Source organism: Sprattus sprattus (genome assembly GCF_963457725.1).
Source record: "Sprattus sprattus genome assembly, chromosome: 2".
Lineage (NCBI taxonomy): Eukaryota > Metazoa > Chordata > Actinopteri > Clupeiformes > Clupeidae > Sprattus > Sprattus sprattus.
The window spans coordinates 28,938,585-28,961,240 of NC_137921.1; the positions used below are offsets into that span (position 1 = coordinate 28,938,585).

The 22,656-nt window shown below is 44.6% G+C and overlaps 1 protein-coding gene across 1 annotated transcript; it reads right to left on the bottom strand.

Annotated features, from left to right (window-relative positions):
- Window positions 1–3,555: 3,555 nt before the first annotated feature.
- kdm4aa (lysine (K)-specific demethylase 4A-a) lies at window positions 3,556–22,545 on the bottom strand. Its single transcript, XM_080832121.1, has 22 exons — window positions 22,442–22,545; window positions 21,088–21,240; window positions 20,807–20,982; window positions 20,411–20,525; window positions 19,690–19,883; window positions 19,527–19,576; window positions 19,339–19,442; window positions 19,017–19,154; window positions 18,454–18,710; window positions 16,623–16,843; window positions 14,886–16,240; window positions 14,565–14,661; window positions 13,402–13,583; window positions 12,339–12,540; window positions 10,901–10,977; window positions 9,497–9,552; window positions 8,821–8,929; window positions 8,080–8,268; window positions 6,569–6,739; window positions 6,145–6,264; window positions 5,938–6,030; window positions 3,556–5,587 (listed from the first exon to the last, which is right to left on the bottom strand). Exons 2-22 carry the CDS (start codon window positions 21,223–21,225, stop codon window positions 5,450–5,452), a joined length of 4,182 nt encoding a protein of 1,393 aa, XP_080688247.1. The 5' UTR covers window positions 21,226–21,240; window positions 22,442–22,545; the 3' UTR covers window positions 3,556–5,449.
- Between the last annotated feature and the right edge of the window lie 111 nt (window positions 22,546–22,656).

The following is a 22,656-nucleotide window of genomic DNA, read 5'->3' on the forward strand; positions in this document are numbered from 1 at the left end:
CTGAATTTCCATTGATCTGACAATCTGAAGCTACAGCGAAGAGGATAAGCTGCTGATTGGACCCAGAGCTGCGGCCATCTTGCCAAACACCGTCCCAAACAACCAACCACTTCATCTACAGTAGCTCGTGAAGGCGGGGAAACAGCAGGATTGGTTACACACAAATTTTGTTTTTTTATTAAAACGCATAATACTTGTAAGTAACAGTAGCTTACATGTAGGTCCATCAGGACATTAGCTTGTAGGTCATTCTACCAATGGTGAGAAGTCTATAGGCTAAATAGTCATGTTGCCACATTTAGGGCAATGTATTGCTTAGGAAAAAAGGTCATAATTTCTGACTGTGGTGATTAGCCTGTATAAAATAATCCAAATTAAGTCTTGCACAACACATCCTACTGCAATTTAATTGGAAACTAAAACATGCACATCATGTGCCGATTTATGTTAGTGGGAATGTAGCCTATGCCTACATGCCAAAAATGTACAATTCCAAATGTATTCAATAACACGTTCGCAGATATAACGGTAATGTAGTATAGTCAGCGTAGTTTAATGTATGCTACCATCAGCAGATGCAACTGAGGCTTTGCTGAGTGGAATTAAATGACAGACAGGCCAACAAGCTGTTAAGGTTCAACACCCAATAAAGAAGCCTTTTAAAATGCCACGCGTTTTGTTGTTTAACATCAGCTATGCCCATATAGTAAATTATGAGGATTAAGACGAATAACAGGTAGCCTACTCATGTGAAGTATGTTAATCTGGTGCAGGATTTATATAGTTTTTCCAACCCCATAATAAATAGCATTGCGTGATTAAGGCAATACCACCCCCTTCTGGAATGCTTGGGGAAGTTTTCTGACAGCATCTATGACTGTAAATCGCAACCCGCATCATCAACGCAGGGAAATTAAACATTGGTTTGTGTTCAGGCCTCTTGGCTATCCCCCGCTGTGTCCGACTACAGCACATCAACCCACATATCTGTTCATTTTCGTTAAATACCGTATTGTTTGGAAAGCGTGGGAAATAATCAATTTTTCCAGACATGGAGTTTAACCACATTTTTCCTGTCTTGACTCACGTTCCTTAAGTTATCGAAGGTGATTGAGGCACCCCATAATCCATTTCCTCATATTCTTTACTTGGTCTGCCAAGACCTTATCAACATCCATGTTTTACAAGCCTGGAAGGAAAGAACTACGATACCCCACTTAAACTTTTGCACTGTCATGCAATACACAGCTGTGTGAAGACATTTAGGCAAAGTTGATTTCAAGACAATCCTGGATGCCCAATGTTTTCGTCTGCTTGTGCTAGCTTCTCAAATACCATAGTGGCAGGGCCACCTTAGTTTGACCCTCTCTATGGTCACGCATGCTAATTCTACATTACTCTTCTTTGTGCAATGCTGTGACAAGGAGCTCAGTTATGCTGCTCACTTGAGTCAAACGTCAACTAAAGCACCATTTGGCTGTAACCAAAAGGTTAATATTGCACATCTATCTTACATATATACATATATCTATCTTAAGGTTGTTATTAGGGTTCATGCAGCGAAGCTGCAGGAAACCTATTGTGTTTCTATGTTTTCTTATTATTATTATTCTGTGCTGGGATCCTATGGCAGCCCATAGAACCGTCTGGTAAAAAGTTGTGAAATTTGGCACACTGATTGGGGACAATCCCATGATTCATTTCACCAAGTTTCATGTAGGCAGATGTAGCGCTCTAGCGCCACCAACAGGTCAAAGTTGGACGTACGTTCACACACGTAACTTTTGACCCATTGGCCCGATTTTCAAAAATGAGGCATCTTTGGAATCCTTGGACCAGCACGAGTTCAACGCACCCTATGACGTCATTTTGCGCCATGATGGATTTTCCGCCATTTTGGATTTTATCAAAAACCTTCAAAAATCTTCACGGGTCACAATGTTTGTCCGATCAACACCAAACTTGACACACATCATCTTCAGACCAAGCCTCACAAAAGTTATTGGATTACATCTTCGCAACTAAAACCGTTCGCCCGTGACAGCCAATCAAAGTTTGCGACGAAGTCGCCAGACAGGACGTGGGCTCATATCTCAGCAAAGATTTCATGTATCATGACCAAACTTATTACATGGACCGCTTACCTCATCAGGAAGACGCTTAAGAAATTTGGTGACCTTTGACCTCTAGGTGGCGCTGTAATTAGCAAAAATGCATTTTGGCCTGTAGCTGTTGACGTGTTTGGAATTTCAACTTACAAGTGGGATCTATACATGCTCTTGGAGGTCTTTAGTTTGACATATCCAAATATGTGACATTATCATAATTGATCAGGGCGCCATATTGAATTTAGTCAAAAACACTAAAAAGCAAACACAGGTCACAAATTTGATCTGATCTTCACCAAAATTGGCGCAGACCATCATTAGACCATGATTTACAACTGCATTCGTTTATGGAACAATTGATGAAAGCGTTTGCCAGTAGCAGCCAATCGAAATAGGCGGCGAAGCCGCCAAACAGGAAGTGAGCTCATATCTCGGCAACCCTGTAATGTATCAAAACCAAACTTGGTACATGGACTGCTGACCCCATCTGGGGGACAATCAATACATTTGGTGACCTTTGACCTTAATTTAATCCAAAACACTAAAAAGTTTGCACAGGTCGCTAATTTGATCCGATCTTCACCAAAATTGGCACGGACTTTCTAAAGACCATGCTTTATCAGTAGATTGCGTTCTGAAAGCATTCGCCTTCAAAAGCCTATCGAATTTGGCCAATTCGCTGCATGAACCCTCCATCGCTGCTTGCAGCTATATTTAAAATAGAATTTGCATTACAGCCCCTAACCAGCTATATGTTAAGATAACAGTTTGAATTTTCACTGAAGCTAAGGTGTGAAACATTATGGATCATACAGTTATAATGAAGCATATTCTTTTAATATCTCTGTAATGACTATCTTTGTAGCTTGACAGTAACTCTTAAGTAGAGCACAGGGAAATGATAGAGAATTCTGTTGACTGTTACATTTCATAACATCCGGGTATAGCTTAAATTGGTGGTGCTAACAGACCAGAAAGTTGTCAAGTGCTCATACTCTGTGCATGACGAAGTGCCTTTTTTAAAAAAGCAACATGGAAGTTTAATTTTTGAAAAATAGTTATGGCCTTACAGCCATGACTTCATCCTTAGTCGTAAAAATTGTGTTTCCAACAAGCCCTGTTAATTCCAACTGTAAGGGATTGCTATGCATTTGTTTACCATGTTTCTGCCCTGAAAAATGTAAACAAATGCGTAAAAACACAGGAAAGAAATTATCAAGATAAACAGAATGAACAGGACCTCAGGAGAAACACACTCTTCACTGGTCCCGCCGGGCTACATGGTTGTGGTAGGTCAAGGAACACATATTTCCTCACTACAGGAACTAAATATGACAGCTTTCCAAATATAACTTTCAAATGTGAAGCTGTGATGATGAACGTTTCAGACAGCAAAACAATTAAGAAAGCACTCCTTGCCCCAAAGTGGAACTTGTATGCCCATATCTTTTTACTGACACAAACTGATGGTCTTTACAAAATCCATGAATATGATGTGAGTGAACAAGCGAGAGAGACTGGCATCCATGCCAAACAGGCCAGGGATGGGGGAACACGTCTGAGCAAAGCTTAAAAACAGGAAGCAGCCGACAAACATCCACTTCCAGCAGAAACAGCTCAACATCTTTAAATAAACTACATACAAGGCTATCACACAGTATATAAGGACACAGAACATGGAAAATATAAACAAAAGCAATAAAATAGACTATTTTAAAATAGAAAACTCCTTTCCATTTCGAACTGCTCTGTCTGAGTGGTGATATTAGATAGCGACCGGCCTACGATTCTGCGTTTGAAAAGTGGACCTTGATAAAATCGACTGTTATCTCCTACGGCCATCAGCACTGCAGAGTCTGACAAAACACACACTAGACATCAATATACAGGCAAACCTGGGACTGCTGAAGGCCTCTGGATGTCCTTTCGTTAAGTGCATCTTCCAAACTTTGAACTTGGCTATGCCGGGAAGCGACAAATATAGATTATTATTATTATTATTATTCTTAATATTAATATGAGTGCAAAAATAATGCATTGAAAATAAATGTCATTATCATCTCGAGGAAAGCGAACTGCAATGGCTGCATGTTGCTATTAAAACGGTCCAGTCAAAGTCGGACTTAAATTAGAGCGCGAAGCACGGCGTTCATTTAAAAGAGGAAGGACCTTGGCTGCGTGTAAAAGAAATCCGTGGCATTTCACTGGAAGGGGGGTTCTGTCCAGAAGATCTTCATAGCAAAAATAGGACGAACAACAAGTCGGTCCAGAACCTCGAACTTACAGCATAGTTACTGACACAATTGTATTGCCAAGGTTAATTTCATAAAGCACCATATAATAAATATGTTGGTAAAAAAAAAAAAAAAAAAAAAAACACCTCTAAAAAAATGGAAACGCTATATTCATTATATTCCTAATATAAATGTACATTGTTCGGGAATGCGGTCATCTGTTGACATTGGACTCCTGCTTAGAGGTGTGTAAAATTAAATGGCAACGGCTGCGCCTCCCTATACCTCACAGGCAGAACACACACTCCCTGATGAGCGCTTTCAAAAATAAATACATGAAACTGATTGACAATAGGCAACATTCTTTGAAATGCAGAAAACATCTCTGTTCGAACATTTGTTAGAGAACTATGACCTCGTAAGCCTTTCCACATGAACACAATCTTCAGCATCACTTAAAAGGTGGATGCCTTTCTTTCCTCCTGGCTGAACACACAGACGGAGGCACGGCTTCAGAACCAGAACCAGGGCCAGAACTGAACAGAACTCATTCCTGCCAGAGGTGGACTCCCACTCAGAGAACTCAGGGCCCGGTCTAGAAAGGCACCGGGTCATGAGAGGGACAAGCCTTAAGAGAGCTACCTTACTTAAGACAGTCACCTTACTTAAGCGAGTTGCATTACGTAAGAGTTTTACCTTTCTTAAGAGAGTACCTCCACCTCTCCACTCGGGGTCAACAGATGCACTTATGGCTCACTACCTACACATCACAAAATTAAAAATAACGCTGCAAGTGATTGGGTTGTTGAGTGTAAAGTGTGTGTGTGTGTGTGTGTGTGTGTGTGTGTGTGTGTGTGTGTGTGTCTGAATATGAACAATCAATTATGGGGAAGAGTTCTTGTTCACAGTTCTCTCGGAAGAGTCAGGAAGAAACAAAGCGTGTCGATAAAGAGAAACGAGAGTCGTCGTCGTTGTTGTCATGACGCCCACTCTTTCGGCTGAGCTCTGGTGGATGGTCCTGGTTTATCAGTGCTGGTGATCAGTCAGGCGGCGGTGACACAGGAACCTCCCAGGGGGGGTGGGGGTTGGGGTCTGTTCCCTGCTCGGCTACTCCATGATGGCTCGGTAGATGACAGGCTCGATGTAGTCTCCCCGGTACCTGGAGTTGATCACCCGCTGCCTCTTGGTCTCCTGGACTTTCTTCTCGCCGAACATCTCGTCAAATCTCATGTCCGACGCCTTGGACTGCAGGGGAGGAGATGGAGAGTCACAGGAGTGTCGGTGGAAACGTGAAAGATCTAGCATGCCAACCTTACAAACACCAACCACACCACAGCCGGCACCGCTAACAGTGATGAACTGATAGAAGCAGTTGTATTCTTGCATGCTAAATAGCAGAGAGTATCGAATTGAAAAGGTGGTTGTTATCGGTTGTTCGAACAGACGTACTTCTGTCACAAGGCACCATTTATTTGTCAAAAATGAGCTGAAGGCTTTTGGCACAGAATGCTCACCAAAGACCAAGAGACAGCATGGTCATAGTACAAAGTAGGAGTACACACACACACACACACACACACACAGCCGTGACTTACCAGTCTCGATTTGACTCTCTTTGGCAGGTCTTCATCCAGGGTGTAGACCTCATCCCTCTTGAATGTAAGCTGGGAGCCATCTTCAAATTCCACCTAAACATAAGAACAGCCAGAAAGAGGTCAGTCACTCAAAAACAAGGATTCAAAGATGTACATTTAGCCATGTTTAAAGAGTAGAATTAGTGTTATTGGCTGCTCTCCTCTCACCTGGTACATCTGGATGACGTGAGCTGCCACAAATTTGGCTCCGTAGACGAGGCCATCCGTCCACCTCACCTGCACAACCTCGCCCTGGGCAGGAGGTCCCTGCTGAACACAGTCCCGATTCTGCACACACACACACACACACACAGTTAATGCCATTACATAAGTAAAACTGAACTGAATAAATATTTTTTGCCAGATATTTATATCCAAGGACACTATATCAGTATATTGAAGACATGTACTGTAGGTATGCTTAATCCATATTGCGGCTCAGTGGGACTTAAACTATGGTCCTTGCTGCTGATCTGACACAGGCCTTCCAGAGTAGCTACAAGAGTCCCACACTCTTCACATGTTATTAGCAGCTCCACTTCTCTGATAAAACATCTCCGGTTAGAGCTCGAGTACTGAGGAAGCGTCTTACCACGATGTCCTCAGGAAAGAGGTTGTCACTGAAGGAGCCGTCGTCGAAGTTGACCTCATAGAAGGTCTCCTTGTACAGCTGCACAACGTCGCATTGGTAGTAGCGTCCATTTTTGTGCTTGCAGATAACTTTCTGCCCCACGGTCAGCTCTCTCAGGGCTGCCTTATTACGCTGGGAACACACACACACACACCAACACACAGACACAGACACAGACACAGACACAGACGACACAGACAGACACAGTCACAGACACAGACACAGACACAGACACAGACAGACATACACAGACACAGACACAGACGCGCACAGACATTATTGTCAGAAAGAATTATACGAGCACACCTTGATGAGTATCAAAACAGACACTAATACTTTACGTCACAATAACTATATTACTTTACTACTGTAATATATTATATGCTTTCCATATAAGTAGCTTTTTTATTCTCCACACCACTAAAATGTATTTTTGTTTTACAAACTATAACATCCAATACCCACCCTAAAAAATGTCAACTTATACATTTTGCAATGCATTAACATTTAAAAATAAATTAAAGATGAATTCTGAAAAAACATTTGGGGAAATAAGATTATGAACCATCAGCAAGTACATATTTTTCCAAGCATTTCCGGACAGCAAGAGATCTTTGACCACCATGACGGTAAACATCCCATAGGAAATGAAAATGACATCAGTTAAAATGGTTCACATGACCTTCAGAATGTCCCCTTTTCCTCCCTCCTAGTCATGTTTCCATGCTCTGACATTCATATGGACATTTTTCACCCAGTTGATACTGTTGACTGCGGGAAAGATAATCCATTTCCCATGTATGTTCTGTCCGTCCCGTCCGTCCGTCCGTCCGTCCGTCCGTCCGTCCGTCCGTCCGTCTTGCTCCAGCTCACCCTGTCTGTCTGTCTGTCTCCAGCTCTGTCTGTCTGAGTGAGTGTGTCTTGCTCCAGCTCACCCTGTCTGTCTGTCTGTGTCTCCAGCTCTGTCTGTCTGTCAGTCTGTCTGTCTCCAGCTCTGTCTGTCTGTCAGTCTGTCTGTCTCCAGCTCTGTCTGTCTGTCAGTCTGTCTGTCTCCAGCTCTGTCTGTCTGTCAGTCTGTCTGTCTCCAGCTCTGTCTGTCTCCAGCTCTGTCTGTCTGTCTGTCTCCAGCTCTGTCTGTCTGTCTGTCTCCAGCTCTGTCTGTCTGTCTGTCTGTCTGTCTGTCTGTCTGTCTGTCTGTCTGTCTGTCTCCAGCTCTGTCTCCAGCTCTGTCTCCAGCTCTGTCTCCAGCTCTGTCTCCAGCTCTGTCTCCAGCTCTGTCTCCAGCTCTGTCTCCAGCTCTGTCTCCAGCTCTGTCTCCAGCTCTGTCTCCAGCTCTGTCTCCAGCTCTGTCTCCAGCTCTGTCTCCAGCTCTGTCTCCAGCTCTGTCTCCAACTCCCCCTGTCTGTCTGTCTGTCTGTCTGTCTGCATCTCCCCTCCTCCCGTCTCACTCTCTACTCTCCTTCCTGGCTCACCTCAGCCTGGACGGGGCCTTTGTGCCGACAGCAGGTGACGTAGACGACGAAGGGCCAGTCTCTGGGCTGCATGAGGATGCCAGCGGCCTGGGCGCAGGTGGGATGGTAGGAGGTGGGGCAGCGGCCGTGGGAGCACTGCACACAGCAGCCGGACGGCTTCTTCATCCGCCGCTTACAGTAGTAGCACTTCTGCAGGGGACAGACAGAGGGGAACAGGGGTGGAATGCAGAACAACGGCGGCAGAACACGACAAAGCACACGGCTCAAATACATCATTGCTTTTGCTAGACAACAGAATCCCAAGTCAAAGGTGTTTTGATGGACATCAGAAGGTACGCCATCTTGGCATCACTACGTTGGAAACCTGGAAGTCATGTCAAGAGTGTGTTCGCATGGCATGACACGGTTCACAGGTTAATTCTTCACAGGTTTTTTTGGCAATGATAACAACGCTACAGGCAAACACAAGTGTGACTAAACACAACTACATCATTGTGGCGTTTCTATAAAACTAGGTTTGTGATGATGGTGTGGGGGACACCCTTGTACTGCTATAATCTCTGAATGTTTGATTGTTCGCCCGTTTATACGTCGCTTTGGATAAAAGGGTCTGCTTAATGTCTAAATGTAAATGTTATCTATAGCATTTTAAATTATATCGTTTGTGTCGTTTATTATCAATACATGACAGGGTCTCCTGTCCAGCAGCTGAATGGTACGAGGGGAGTGTGAGGAACTCACCAGTTTAAACCTCTGCAGGGGGATGCCACTGAGGTCCACAGGGGAGCGATCGGTGATGTTCACGAAGCGCGCCTCCAGCACAGCCACTGCACACAGGACATGCACCCACCTGTGGCAGCCAGGACGCACACAAACACAGGCAGACAGAGGACACGCACACGTTAACACATCTCACACAAACAACTGAATATTTAAACCAGCATGTAGAATCAGAATATATGACAGATTTTCACTGTTGTATGGCCAATGTCCTGCTAGTCTGACATGAGACCCAGATAGCAACATATGACTAACGCAAATAGGCTTAAAGAGCCAACCATTACAATACTTGAAAAAAATGAAATATATCTATATTTTTTGTTCATTATGTTTGATTTGGTAGATGTTTCAATAACCGACACAAAAGCCAAAAGAAGGCTGTGTTCAGACTTGACCCAGTATTTAAGGCCCTCGCACCACCCCAGGGCCCTCACACCAACCCAGGCCCCCTCACACCACCCCACAGGCCCTTGCACCACCCCAGGGCAAGCGCACCACCCCAGGGCCAGCGCTGCCATGGTTCACGAGGGCCCGTAATGAGGGGTCAGCTAAGGCGGCGGGCAGGCAGGCAGGCAGGGTGATAACGCCCTATCTTGCCCTATCTGGCCCCTTCTGTTGGGTCTTCCTGCTCACTCACTTGTCATTGTTGGCTCGGTGCATGGCCCCTCCCCTCAGCGCGCACAGGCAGCAGCTCTGTGGACACACACACACACACACACACACACACACACACACACACACAGACAGACAGACAGAGAGAAACACACACATGACTAACAAGACAGCTATTCACCGCAGTAAGGCATTAAGAGCAGTGGCTGCACAAACATAAGGGCTTTCATACGGACAGCAGTGCAGATGAGTGCAAGCCCTCAGTCTGCTGAGAAACCAGGTCATAAAGTCTTAGGAGCGTAGTAAAGAGAGTCTTTGTTTACTATATCTCAAGAGCCTTGCTTATTACATTTCAAAGTCTATAAGATTAAAAAAAACAAGACTTTGATTTTCAAATGGAAATGTACTACTCCAAGAAATTGCAGTGTTTTACTAACATGTTACTACCAATGAGCGTGTTCATGAGGGCTTTAGTGTGTGTGAAGGGTGTCCTACTAACATGTTACTACAGCATGATCAGACCAATGAGTGTGTTCATGAGGGCTTTAGTGTGTGTGAAGGGTGTATTACTAACATGTTACTAGAACATAGTTGTGTTCATGAGGGCTTTAGTGTGTGTGTGTGTGTGTGTGGAGTGTATTACTAACATGTTACTACAGCATGAGTGTGTTCATGAGGGCTTTAGTGTGTGTGTGTGTGTGTGTGTGTGTGTGTATTACTAACACGTTACTACAGCATGAGTGTGTTCATGAGGGCTTTAGTGTGTGTGAAGGGTGTATTACTAACATGTTACTACAGCATGATCAGACCAATGAGTGTGTTCATGAGGGCTTTAGTGTGTGTGTGTGTGTGTGTGTGTGTGTGTGTATTACTAACACGTTACTACAGCATTAGTGTGTTCATGAGGGCTTTAGTGTGTGTGTGTGTGTGTGTGTGTGTGTGAGAGAAGAGTGTATTACTAACACGTTACTACAGCATTAGTGTGTTCATGAGGGCTTTAGTGTGTGTGTGTGTGTGTGTGTGTGTGTGTGTGTGTGTGTGTGTGTGTGTGTGAGAGAAGAGTGTATTACTAACACGTTACTACAGCATGAGTGTGTTCATGAGGGCTTTAGTGTGTGTGTGTGTGTGTGTGAAGGGTGTATTACTAACATGTTACTACATCATGATCAGACCAATGAGTGTGTTCATGAGGGCTTTAGTGTGTGTGTGTGTGTGTGTGTGTGTGTGTGTGTGTGTGTGTGTGTGTGTGTGAAGAGTGTATTACTAACACGTTACTACAGCATGAGTGTGTTCATGAGGGCTTTAGTGTGTGTGTGTGTGTGTGTGTGTGTGTGCGCGCAGAGAGAGTGCCTGAGCAGACACATGCAAGCAAGAGCGTGTTCATGAGGGCTTTAGTGTGTGTGTGAAGACGGCATGCTGGGATTAGTACCTCGGCCATGGCGTTGGCCTTGCAGCGGGCACACTTCCAGCCTTTGGTCACACTGTGTGGGTTGACGCCATAGCAACCTGGCATGGGACAAACAGCATGTGATGCTCCTTCACCCTCGTCATAGCAACCACCAATCGAGATCATGACAACCGTACGTTAACAATAAACACGGCTAAGGGACCATCGGCGTGGTTGCATATTAGCTCAAAGGTAATGCTTAAACTTTATGTACAAGATATATTCTAGTTAAGAAGGATTTTGGGTTGCCACTGCTGCTGCCATCTGTTAATGGTCATAAATAACTGCTAAAGGAAGTCAAGTTGCTTAACTCTCTTGTTGTAATGTTGAGGTGAAACCTAGCCTGGATACCGAACCCCGCCCACAAAATTTGAGGTTGGGAAGTTCGGTCTGGCTCTGTGATGATGTTTTTGCCGTCCTTCCTACTGGATCCGGCAAAACTTTAATGAATCAGATGGTCATACTACGTTGCTCTGATTGGTTCTAGGTATCCAATTGAGCGAAGAGGAATTTTTTTTCCTGGTTCGTTGAAACATGCCCCATCATCACAGCTCAATGGAGCAGCATCAGACTCATATTCTGACTACAATTATGAATATGACATCGTCAGGCTAAGTGAAACCATCACTGGTTGCCAAAATAAGCAATGCTCCTTGGTACTTCAACTGATCAGTAGAAACCCTTTTGGGAGTTCAACAGGCAGTCCTAGTGTAGACCGGCGGGTCCCAAAGTCAGGGGCAGTCACAGCAAGAGCGACATGGGGAGAGGGCAAAATTAAATGAGAACAGAACTAAACAACCAACTGGTGGTCAGATCAAGTATGGCAGTGCTCTTACAGCACAGTAGCCTGGAACTAACCTGTTTGGTGAATTTGGCCTCCTGTACTGATAAACTATGGTTAGGGCTTACCATCTAGTCTGTGTGGAAGGGCTAGCTAGCCAAATTATAAATAAAATGGACATGTTATTGCACAAACCGAGAATGGAATGGAAGAATGGAGTGAATAGATAGCCAATCATAAAACTGTATTTGATCCAGTAAGTTTAGATCAGTTAAAAAAAAAAAAAAAAGTTTAACTGAAACTCAATTTGTACACAATTCTTCAATATACTGCAATATCATAATATTGGCTACAAGGTCTGACCTACCCAAGTTTAAAAAGATGAAACCAATAAAAACGCTGAACAAAACAAACCCTTACATTAATACCTTTAAACAATATAATGCAGTGGACTGTGAAAAACATGTTGAATGTACATATAAAACATTTATAGCATTCAACACTGTGATGTATAGCTATATATAGAAATTCAACATAACTTCACAAAATATGTAAATACTGCACTACATAAGTTCCCTCCTCCTCCTCCCCACCCAGGTCCCGTATCCATGGCAGCAGGCAGTTAGCCCTGTCACTCACTGGCGTGGACGCGTACGCTGCACACGGTGCAGCTGATGAGCAGGCTGGTGCCGTCGGCCTCCAGGTAGGGCGCCGTCAGCTCCGTTTCGGCCGACTCCTCGGTGGTGGTGGTGAAGCAGGCCTCGGGAATCAAGGGCTTGGTCCGCTGACGAGCCACCGGGCCCACCAGAGGCCCCGAGGGGTCGCTGTCTGCACATTCAGTCTGGGGGGGGGACAGAGAAGATAAAAAGTAATATAAGAAGAAAGAAAGACCTCGCAACACACAAACATGGCGACCTGCCTTCAGGCTCCCAGACCAGTGGTCGTGCATCTCACTGCCATTTTCAGACATGTACCCAACCCTTGAATTGTGAACGTTCCATTAACCCTTTCAAGTCTGCAAAATCGTTTCAGATGCAGAAAACATTGTTTTCATCAATTTTGTCTGGAATCTCAATTCCAATCTTTGCAGCACATTATCACACCAACAAGATAATAGATTTACCATGAACGTTTTCCTTCCGATTAATGCACTGTCAAATAAAATGACCTCACTTATTTAAGCTACTTTTCAAACAGTCACAGCACCAGCAGGGCAGCCATAACACCCACTCCTTCATTAGCTGCTTTATTCACATGCCCAAGCCTTCATTACCTGTGGCTTTAAGGGACGAGATAAACTATGAAGGAGAAAGTCCACTGTAAACAAAACTCCACTTCGGTCCAAGTCTAATTCCTTTATTTTGTGGCAAGCCATGCCACTTGGAAGTAGATGGGAACAGATAGAACTGAATTCCAATGAAACTTACGTGCGTGTGAACGTGCGTGTGTGTTAACACGTGTGTGTAAACGTGCGCGTGTGTGTGTAAACGTGCGCGTGTGTAAACAGACAGACAATCTGATCTGACTGAAACACCCATGTGACTACTACCACTTTAAGGCTAAACCAAGGCAAAGCCCCCTTATTCTCTGTGCCAATGCTTTGAGGTCACCTTGAGCGACTGACTGCTCTCTTACCCGCAGTAGGGTTCTTACCCGCTGGTAGGTGTGGAAGAGCATGCACACGGTGCAGTAGGGTTCTTACCTGCTGGTAGGTGTGGAAGAGCATGCACACGGCGCAGTAGGGTCGCTGCAGGCCCATGCTGCGGTTGAACTCCTTCTCCTTCTCCAGGCTGTAGGGTCGGTTCTGCCACAGGTGGGCCAGCGGCCGGGCCCAGGCGTCGCCCTCCACCACCTCGTCCTCCACTGCCGCTGGCTCCTGCAGCTCTGGGGAACACACACACACACACACACATTATAGGGACACCACCTCTCAACCTCCATCAACACGCAGAGGGAACACAGGTGATTATAGATGACACCACCTCTCAACCTCCATCAACACACAAAGGGTCTTGTGATTTTATCTCAAAGGCAGCTTCAGCTAATCTTTTCCCAACTACTGAAAGTGGTGCTCAATAAAATAGCTTTTAGATTAAAGTCAGAGCAAATGCAATCTCTCATTTTATGTTACAATTCCATTTAACAGCCTTCAAGGGAGCATGCATCATTCATTTCATAATTTCAGAGCTTAAGGGTCAATAAACTGAACTGTGACCTAAATGTAACAGGAATACAAATTTACAAAGGGTGTTTTCCTCTATGACGCATCTAACTTGGCTAATTGCACGATCACCAATATGAAGAGTTATTATTCAAGGGGGTTTAAATGTCACCCGTGATCAAATGACTACGAAAGTGCAGTTATCTGAGCATTTGGCAGCATTGATGCATCGCGAATACTCGAACAACACCGACTAGCCAAAAGGGATTCAGAATGTTCACTGGTAGGATCAATCCACTCAAACAGCTTAGTGATATTCATTTCATAATGCGATACTTCAAAATAGTCATTTCACTGGTTTGTAAAATGTATAAATTACACAAAGTTGTCACAGTTTATTTTCAGACATAATGGCGACGTCCCTCCTGCAGTCTAGGCTTTAAAATGTACACACAACATGTGCAGCAGGTGATTCATTACCAACACTTGATCATCATACCGATTAGCCAAGTTAGAAACGGACAGCTACGCATTCATAAATTGCACTCACCACTGCTGTTTAGCTGTGCTATATTTAATACCTAGGCCTAGATGATGACCAGAAAGACGCAGGATAAACACACGTAAATTTGGCCCCTTGAAGTTATTGAAATTTCTGGGAAGTGTTTGGTGTTGTCCCTGTGATGTCCCTCCAGGGGTCTTACCCTCATCGCTCATGCTGTCCTTGATGAGTGGATGGTGACGGGGGAGCATCCCCAGGCGCTCAGTCATACCCTCTCCTACAGATCCATCATCGGCCTCCTGCAACATGAAGAATAAACCCAAACACGTTTACAACAGACCGTGATGTATTGCAACTTCAGACGAGGTACTGGATATCACACTATGACTATGACTGCTTTTAAATCACATTATGTATTTTCAAAATCTTTTGACAAATGTATACTTCTGACCAATGTATGCATTTCACTATGGTATACTTTAACTACAGTATGCACACAAACTTCCCGACCCCCTTCACTCACCTTCTTGACGTCCTCGTCATCATCATCTTCGTCATCATCTTCGTCGTCGTCATCATCATCATCATCGTCGTCCTCAAGGTCGCTGTCGTCTCCGACGCTGTTCCGGTCCTCCCTGCGTGGCGTCTCGCCCTCGCTGCTGTAGTCTCCTTTGGCGTAGCTGTGGACGTGCAGCACCTCTGCCGGGCTCAGCGTCCTCTGGAAGAGCCTTTGGACCGGGCTGGTACTGGGGGCCACCGGCGTAGTAGCTGGGGGGTTAACCGGGGTATGGCTAGGGGTAGACACAGGGACCGGGGTAACTGAGGTTGCAGGGGCAGGTTTGGTGTTGACCTCAGTGAGGGCTGGTGCCCCTGCGGCGGCATGGGGCTCCGTGGGCACTGGTGTGGGCACTGGGGCGGGCGCTGGGGCGACTGCCTTGGCTTTGGCTACTTTGGCTGGTGGCTGGGCAGGGGCCTGTGATCGCGGCGGCGAGGGTGACGGCGATGGTGTCGGAGGGGACATGGTGCTGTTCCTGGTGAGACAGATGGAAGGTTTCGCAGGCTTCGCCTTGGTCCGCTCCATCTTGAGAGGCTCAAACTTCACAGGCAGCAACTTTGGCGGCTCCACCGCAGAAGGCTTTCCTTTGGTTGGTTGCACCTCAATGTGTTTCGCTTCTGTCGCCGTCGTTGTTGTCGTAGCCGTCGTCTCGACAGCTATCTTCTCGTCATCCGTCCTAGTCGTCGTCGTCTCGACAGCTATCTTCTCGTCTTCTGTCGTGGTCGTCGTCTCGACAGCTATCTTCTCGTCTTCTGTCGTGGTCGTCGTCTCGACAGCTATCTTCTCGTCTTCTGTCGTGGTCGTCGTCTCGACAGCTGGCTTCTCGTCTTCTGGGTCGCCCACAGAACGTTCCACCTTCTCTGAACCCTCCACTTGTGAGGGTTCCAGAACAGTGGGCTTAGATTCTGCTGGTTCCACCTCAGCAGGCACATCCCCTACAGCAGGAGCAGGAGCGCCAGGAGCAGGAGCAGCAGCATCTGCTGCCTGATCTGAACCCTCCACCTGTGGGCACTCCTGGACTCCGTGTTTCCCCTGCCCTGGCTCCACAGAGGCCTTCACCTCTTCAGCAGGCTTCCCCTCCAAGGCTTCACCCCCAGCAGATGAACCCTGCTCTGCTGCAGTGGGCTCTTCCTGTGCAGGCTGTGGACTGGTTGGCTCTGCCCGTGCCGCCTTTACCTTTTTCCTCCCAAGCTTTGTTGACTCTGCTGGCTGTGGGGTGCTGCTCTCTGCCTGGGCCTGGGTGTCTGCCTGGAGCTGGTTCTGCTGAGGCACCTCACATGGTTTCGGCTGCTGCTGCTGGGGCTCTGGCACTTGAACTGAAACTGAAAAACAAACAAACAAATAAACATACAAATAAATAAACAAACAAACAAACGTTTATTCGGTGTTAATAACATGTTCACCGAGTATCTACAAACTGGTCCCACTGTGCCCTAGTACATCAAAGCAGAAGTTTAAGCATATTTCAATTGCAGTCAAATCTTGTTGTGCAGCCCTGCATAATGAGGAAAGTCCATTGAAAAGTCCACCATTAACCCTTTAAGCATGCAAGTCTCTTGTGATTACACAGCGAGTTGACTACTGAGTCAGTGAATCAAAGTGTGAAAATGCATGTCGTTCTCAAAGAGTTATTCAGAGTGAAATATGTGAGATTCTAAAACAGTCTTGAAAAGCTTAGAGGGGGGTTTCTGTCCCACGCGTTACCTGGGCTTGCTGAGCTCGACTCCTGCTTCTTGGTTTCATTCTCGGGCGGAGAGAGACGAGCCTTCTTCTGCTCCACCTCTTCTTGGCCTGGCCCGGGCGTCTCCTGCGTCTGAGGCTGCGTCTGAGGCTGCGTCTGAGGCTGCGTCTCCTGCTGCGGCTGCTGCGTCTCAGTCTCAACACAGCCATGCGGTCTCTTCACGGCCGTTTTCTCTGTAGAGATGCTGTACAACATCCACAAAACGCAAAGATGTCAACAACAAAATCAAAATCAAGGCAGTTTTTGAAAACAGAATTTCAAAACGGGTTTCTTCTGAAACATTTGGATTAACAATGGTGCACCCACAATAAGAGGTAATAAAAAAAAAAACTGAGAAAAAGACTAGAAGTAATAAAAACAAAAGCTTCTCTGAGGCTATGAGACCTCAGATTTAGTATTAGCTGTTTTCCCCACCCCGTTTTTGATTTAGATGCATTAAGGAGTTAGCTAGGCATGACTCAGCCTATATGTATCTAATGATTAGTTGCACCTGTGATGCACCTGTGGATTCTTGGTCTCATGAACTCTTGGAATACCGACAACATTAAGAAAAATCATGTTTTTAAATAAATTAACTGTTAGATTACAATATATATCATCAGTGCCACTTATTCCAAACTGGTTGTGGAGGCAGCCTCTGAAGGCTTTCAGGTAGGCTTTATTGAACTACAAGTTCATTATTTAGTTATTATTTTAAAATATCAGAAAGGAGTTTACAAATTATTTATTATTTATTTATTAAAACCAAGCCTATGTTCATCTGGCTACTTTGGTTATTTTCTTACATCTATTTATTTTTTCTACAGCCCACTATTAGGCAAGAAGAGACCAGCAGTGCCTCTGGAATAGAAATGGATGGACAGGATCTTGAGGTGCTTGACGAGACACAACCTAAAAGAAGATCTGGGTTAGCTGATTTACTGGGAGAAACATTTTCTACCACAGCCCCACTAAAGTCAGCATTTTCCCGAGCTGAAGAGGAAGTGAAGAGATACCAGGAGGCTTCTCCACTGCCACTTGAAGAAAACCCTCTTAACTGGTGGAAAGCTCATGAGAAAATGTATCCTTTCCTGGCGAAACTCGCCAAAAGATACCTGAGCATTCCAGGCACAAATGTGTCTGCTGAAAGGGTGTTCTCCACTGCAGGGGATATAGTCACAGCCCAGAGGAGCACTTTAACATTTGAGCATGTTGACCAACTGCTTTTTCTGAGCAAAAATGCCAACATTCCAAAATGAATTTAACATTTTGATTCATGACCTTGCAGCCAACTAGACTGGACTCTAGCAGTACACATTTTTGTTCATTTTTCTCAAGTTGATTGAAGCACTGAGTTACTCTATTAAGTCTGCTTTGTGTTACTCTATTGTATTTAAATAATTTTAATTTATGTGCTGGGAGCTCAGCGTTCATGTGAGAGGTCACCTATTCCGAAATAATTACAAAGGTCCTGTGTCCTGAATGTTCAAGGACAAAGTTTTGCACTACCCTCCTAAGTTTTTGCACTGTTGTTCACATAATTAAATGTGCCATTTGAAGTGAGTTGAGCAGTCTTTTTCCTCTTTTTTTGTAATGTCTTTGAATAATATGGGGACCATGAATCGCAATATATCGCAGAATCGAAATACTTGCTGTATCGCAATATATTGAGAATCGCAATAATATTGAATCGTGGCCCAAATATCGCAATAATATCGAATCGTCAAATTTTTGCCAATTCCCACCCCTAATATATACATGTTTAGTGTGTGTGTGTGTGTGTGTGTGTGTGTGATTAGGAGAACAGCCACCCACCTCTCCACCTTTCCCTCAGTGGTGCTGGAGGCCTCCGTCTCCATGTGGTCCCCCTGATCGCTGCTCTCCTCCTTCCTGAGCTCCACCAGGAACCTCTCCCTGCCGCCCTGCAGGAACTCCGCCGCCTCTGGGGTCGGCTTGGAGTGGTCGATGGGCCCGTTGTCCTTCCCGGCCAGCCACAGCTTGTAGCGCTCCGGTTGGAACTTCCTCACAAACAGGTCCATCGAGATCTTCACCATGTCCTTTCGGCACGAGCACTGCAACACAAGGCAAATGGCGTTGGGTTAACCCTCATAGTAATGACTTTCCTAAGCAAGAATGCTTCAGCGTATACCATTTAAAAAGCTTGTTGAGGACTCTAAAACTGCCTCTTATAATTCATGGCATTCTTTCATGGTTTCTACTCTTGGAATAACTATATTCCTTAAATTAGACCTCCTAATATTCTGTATATTATTCTCCGTTAAATAAGGTCACGGTATAGTGTGCTACAAAAACTTAAAAACAAATATCTCAAAAAATACTTCAACAACTGTATTGGCAATCCAGCCATTTGCCCCTACCAGTGTGGCCTGCTTCCCATACTCAATCCACCGCTGTGTGGCAAAGTTGGTGGACTCTGCACAGTTGAAGCCGTGATTGAACCCAGCATGGTAACCATAGGGAAAGGTCACTATGAACTGACCAGCTTCCTGAGTGACCTGGAAAGTCACACATCACTTTGATCAACACCAGATAATTACAAACAGACGTGGATTACTCCTCTGAGAACATGCATCAAATTGTGAAACCCATGGTTCACATGAGGACATTTCAGGAAGAAGAAATCAAAGCATCACCTTACAGACTACGTTACAGTCTACGTCATGTTGTCTGCAATCTCACCTTCTCAAAAGGTATTCCATATTTTTTAAGTATTGATGGTGAAATTAAAGTCATCTTGTGTCGTAAGAAGGCCTCACAACTTTGGGCACTTCCAGGGAAAAAGCCTGCAAGACGCAAAGGTCACGTTTATGTCCAACACACAAAAAGATATTTCTTTTTATTTCCCCTCAGTACAACTTTATACATACCTTTAGCTAGGCGCTCCAGTCTTTTTCCATGTTCAGGAGGAACACAATACCTGAAGAGAGGATTAAGCATTAGACCTCAAGTACAACAGCTTTTCCCTTCTTAGCACCAAAACAACCCTGGCAAGCCACACAAAATATTTTGTGCCATGTAAGCTCATTTTACCAAGACTTGGGCTCTCCAAAGTGCAGGTAGTTAATGCTGTAGAGATCCATGTCTTCGGTGTGCCAGGCGAATGTGCTCTTCCACATCCCAAAGTACAGGTACGGGGTGTTCACACCTTTTATTTTGATGCCACTCTCTCTCTCCACCGTGTCCAGGATAGTATTCAGACACCCTATGTTCCATTCAGTCACGTCCTAAGGGTAGAAGGAACAAGAGAACAGAAGTATTGAGAGACTCCTCAGAAAGTGGACGAACAATGGACAGTGGGACCATTTAAATGGCTCCTATACGCATTATTTCTTTGGAATACTGAAGCTCACTTTCGTTTTCAGGTTATGACAGCGGAAATAAAAACAGAGACACTGGGAATGCTACGACCAGCAACTAAAATCTTGCATCGTTCTACTGCACTGACCAATTAAGTAAATACCAAAGAGATTCAACCAGTTCTGCAATGATGATTTCAAAGTGAAACGGTGGACTCCTACAGTTGCTATGCTTCACAGGAGCTTTAAGCTTTCAGTCTTTTAAGCCTGATACCAATGACTGAGAATGGATGGTGCAGAAAACTCTTTCAAACAAACTAATCAGTGGCTAAATATGCAACAAAATAGCTGTCTGAACCAGCCAGGAAACAGACTCTAGAGTTACAAAATCCAGCAGCAGTTGGCAGTTAGGGAGAAAGGTAGGCTTCTTTTCAAGAGAAAAACAACTGACTCACTGGATCATAGAGGGTGCCATTGACATCTGCTCCATAGAGGGGCGGGTTAAAAGTCAGGTTCTTCCAGTACTTTCTCTCCAGTTCATCAAAGTCCACATATCTGGGGTTACAGAACCTACATGGACAGATAAAGTTAGTAAATGGTCTATACAGAAGGTGGTCATACTCTGTGCCTCTACTATGCAAAGAACTTAATGCATATTGAGAGAGCACACATGAGGACATATTCAACAAAGCAAAAAACAAAACTCTTATAAGCTAACTGAAAAGATCCCAGACACAAATCAAGAATCTTGTTGCTTTATCTTTTTGGGAGGTTCATGCAACATGACGCTTGCCTATGTTTCATCACGTTTGTATTGAAAGTGGTCTCTGTGAGCGAATAAGTCTTCTCACTTGTCTGTATTTGCAGTCTTGCGGAACTCCCGGAGAGTCATGGGCTTTTTCTGAATGTTGTACTGGGTGAAGAGACCTGACTGGCCAGTCACCACTTGCTGAATGGGCGCGGGAATCACCAGGTCATCAATGTCATCGTACGTTTTCCTGGGTTTCCAATCTTTAGGTGGTATGACCTAGAGCAAATAAGGACAGTTAATGCAACAGTTAACAATCCTCATTACCATAATTTGCACTAAATGCCTGTCTTCAAACCAAAGTATGTCTTCAAACCAGTTTACCTTTGCCATTCCGGCCCGATGTGCTCCTTGTGACTCCATGTAGGCTATGTAGCGACTGAAATCTTTGAACTCTTCCTTGGTGGGCTGAAAAGTCATGATCCTGCAGCCAGGATTCTGGGATGCAGAATCTGAAGCCATGTTGCCACAGTCTCACTAAACAACAAACATAGGTAATCGATTCAGAGTCGGTTATTAGATGATTGTAGAACAAACATGTCCAAGCAGGTTGCATTAGGATAACAGTTTACACGTCTAAGACCTGTGGATGAAGGTTGCTGAGGCCGTTTGTCGCCACCTATAGTTTGGTCAATCCCCTGGCGCATTTAACTAACGTAGCTACAAAACAAACAGCTAGCTGACAACTGCTTTGTCAACTGAATTGCATTTAACAGTAAGCTTCCACATGCCGCCACATCGACGTTTCAAAGGAAACGACAGACTTTAAAGGCTTCCGGGGAGTTATCAGAGCGGCCTTAACGTTAGAAAGTTACCAAGCAAAATAGTTAGCTGCTTAGCTTACTAACATTCACTGCATGACATTCACAGGCAGAGTTGGCCAACTAGCATAACTAGCTAGCTAGCCAGCAAACAATACACGAACAAGAAATAAATAGTTGTGAAGTCACGTGCGTGAGTTTGCTTGCAAAATACAACTGCAATAACTATTTTAAATGTAACTACTTCCAACTGTTTGCAATTTTGAAGTGTGAGTAGAAAGGCAGAATATTGATAAAGTCATGTTGAGCACGATTACGTTAGCTAACTATATCATAGCTAGCTAACGTTTTGGGTTTTCTGTAAAGGATCACACACTAGCTTATGTTAGCGTGCTAATCTGTCATCGCGTCTTCATAAGATCCTCCCATTCGGACACCAACCATAGGATAAGTACAATGAATACATTCTCCATTTCATTTTTCATTGGACAACTCACACGTTCGTCAAACGAAGGCCTAGATCAGCTTAACTCCCGGAAAATAAATAGCTCGCATTGTGTTTAAGTAAGTTGCTTAAAAACGAAAACTAGTACTTGAAGCAATGTAAAAAGTTATTTCAATGCATTTGTATTACGTTAATCATGCCGTTCAGCAAATAACTGTGAAGCTACAACGAGTTCAATGAAACGCAAGTTCTTGCTGATAGGGAAACGCTATGCAGTTCAACTTGGCGTTAGCTAGCTGGCTAGGTAGATAGGATAGCACGCTAGCAAGTATTAGCTTGTTAGCTGCAGGCAGAGAATCGCTAGCATTTTAACTAGCTAGCAACAAATACTGATTTGTAGTGAAACAAAAACACACATGAAGTGACCAAAAAAGAAAATTGAATCACCAGCAGACTGTGGAAATCCACTTACATATCTCGAGCTGTTGAGTACTGTTTGGTGCCTCAGATCTTCAGAGTAAGAAGGGCATTTATTCAGAATTTACCACGGGCAGTAAGGATGGTCCTCCATTATTGTATCGGGCAAAAGCGCATGCTCAGTTTGTGATTGTTTACAACGCCGTCCGAGGGCGTTCCTCGGTTTTAACTCGGGCTAATCAAAATGCCTTTTTGCTAAAACCCCGCCCT

What these genes read in the sequence shown, in the direction of transcription:
- kdm4aa (XM_080832121.1), bottom strand. Translation starts at nt 21,225, where the DNA reads ATGGCTTCAGATTCTGCATCCCAGAATCCTGGCTGCAGGATCATGACT. An exon ending in CACCGAGCCAACAATGACAA is followed by an intron (nt 8,930 to 9,496) that starts GTGAGTGAGCAG and finishes TGGCTGCCACAG; the next exon opens with GTGGGTGCATGTCCTGTGTG. An exon ending in AAGGCCCCGTCCAGGCTGAG is followed by an intron (nt 6,740 to 8,079) that starts GTGAGCCAGGAA and finishes GTGTGTTCCCAG; the next exon opens with CGTAATAAGGCAGCCCTGAG.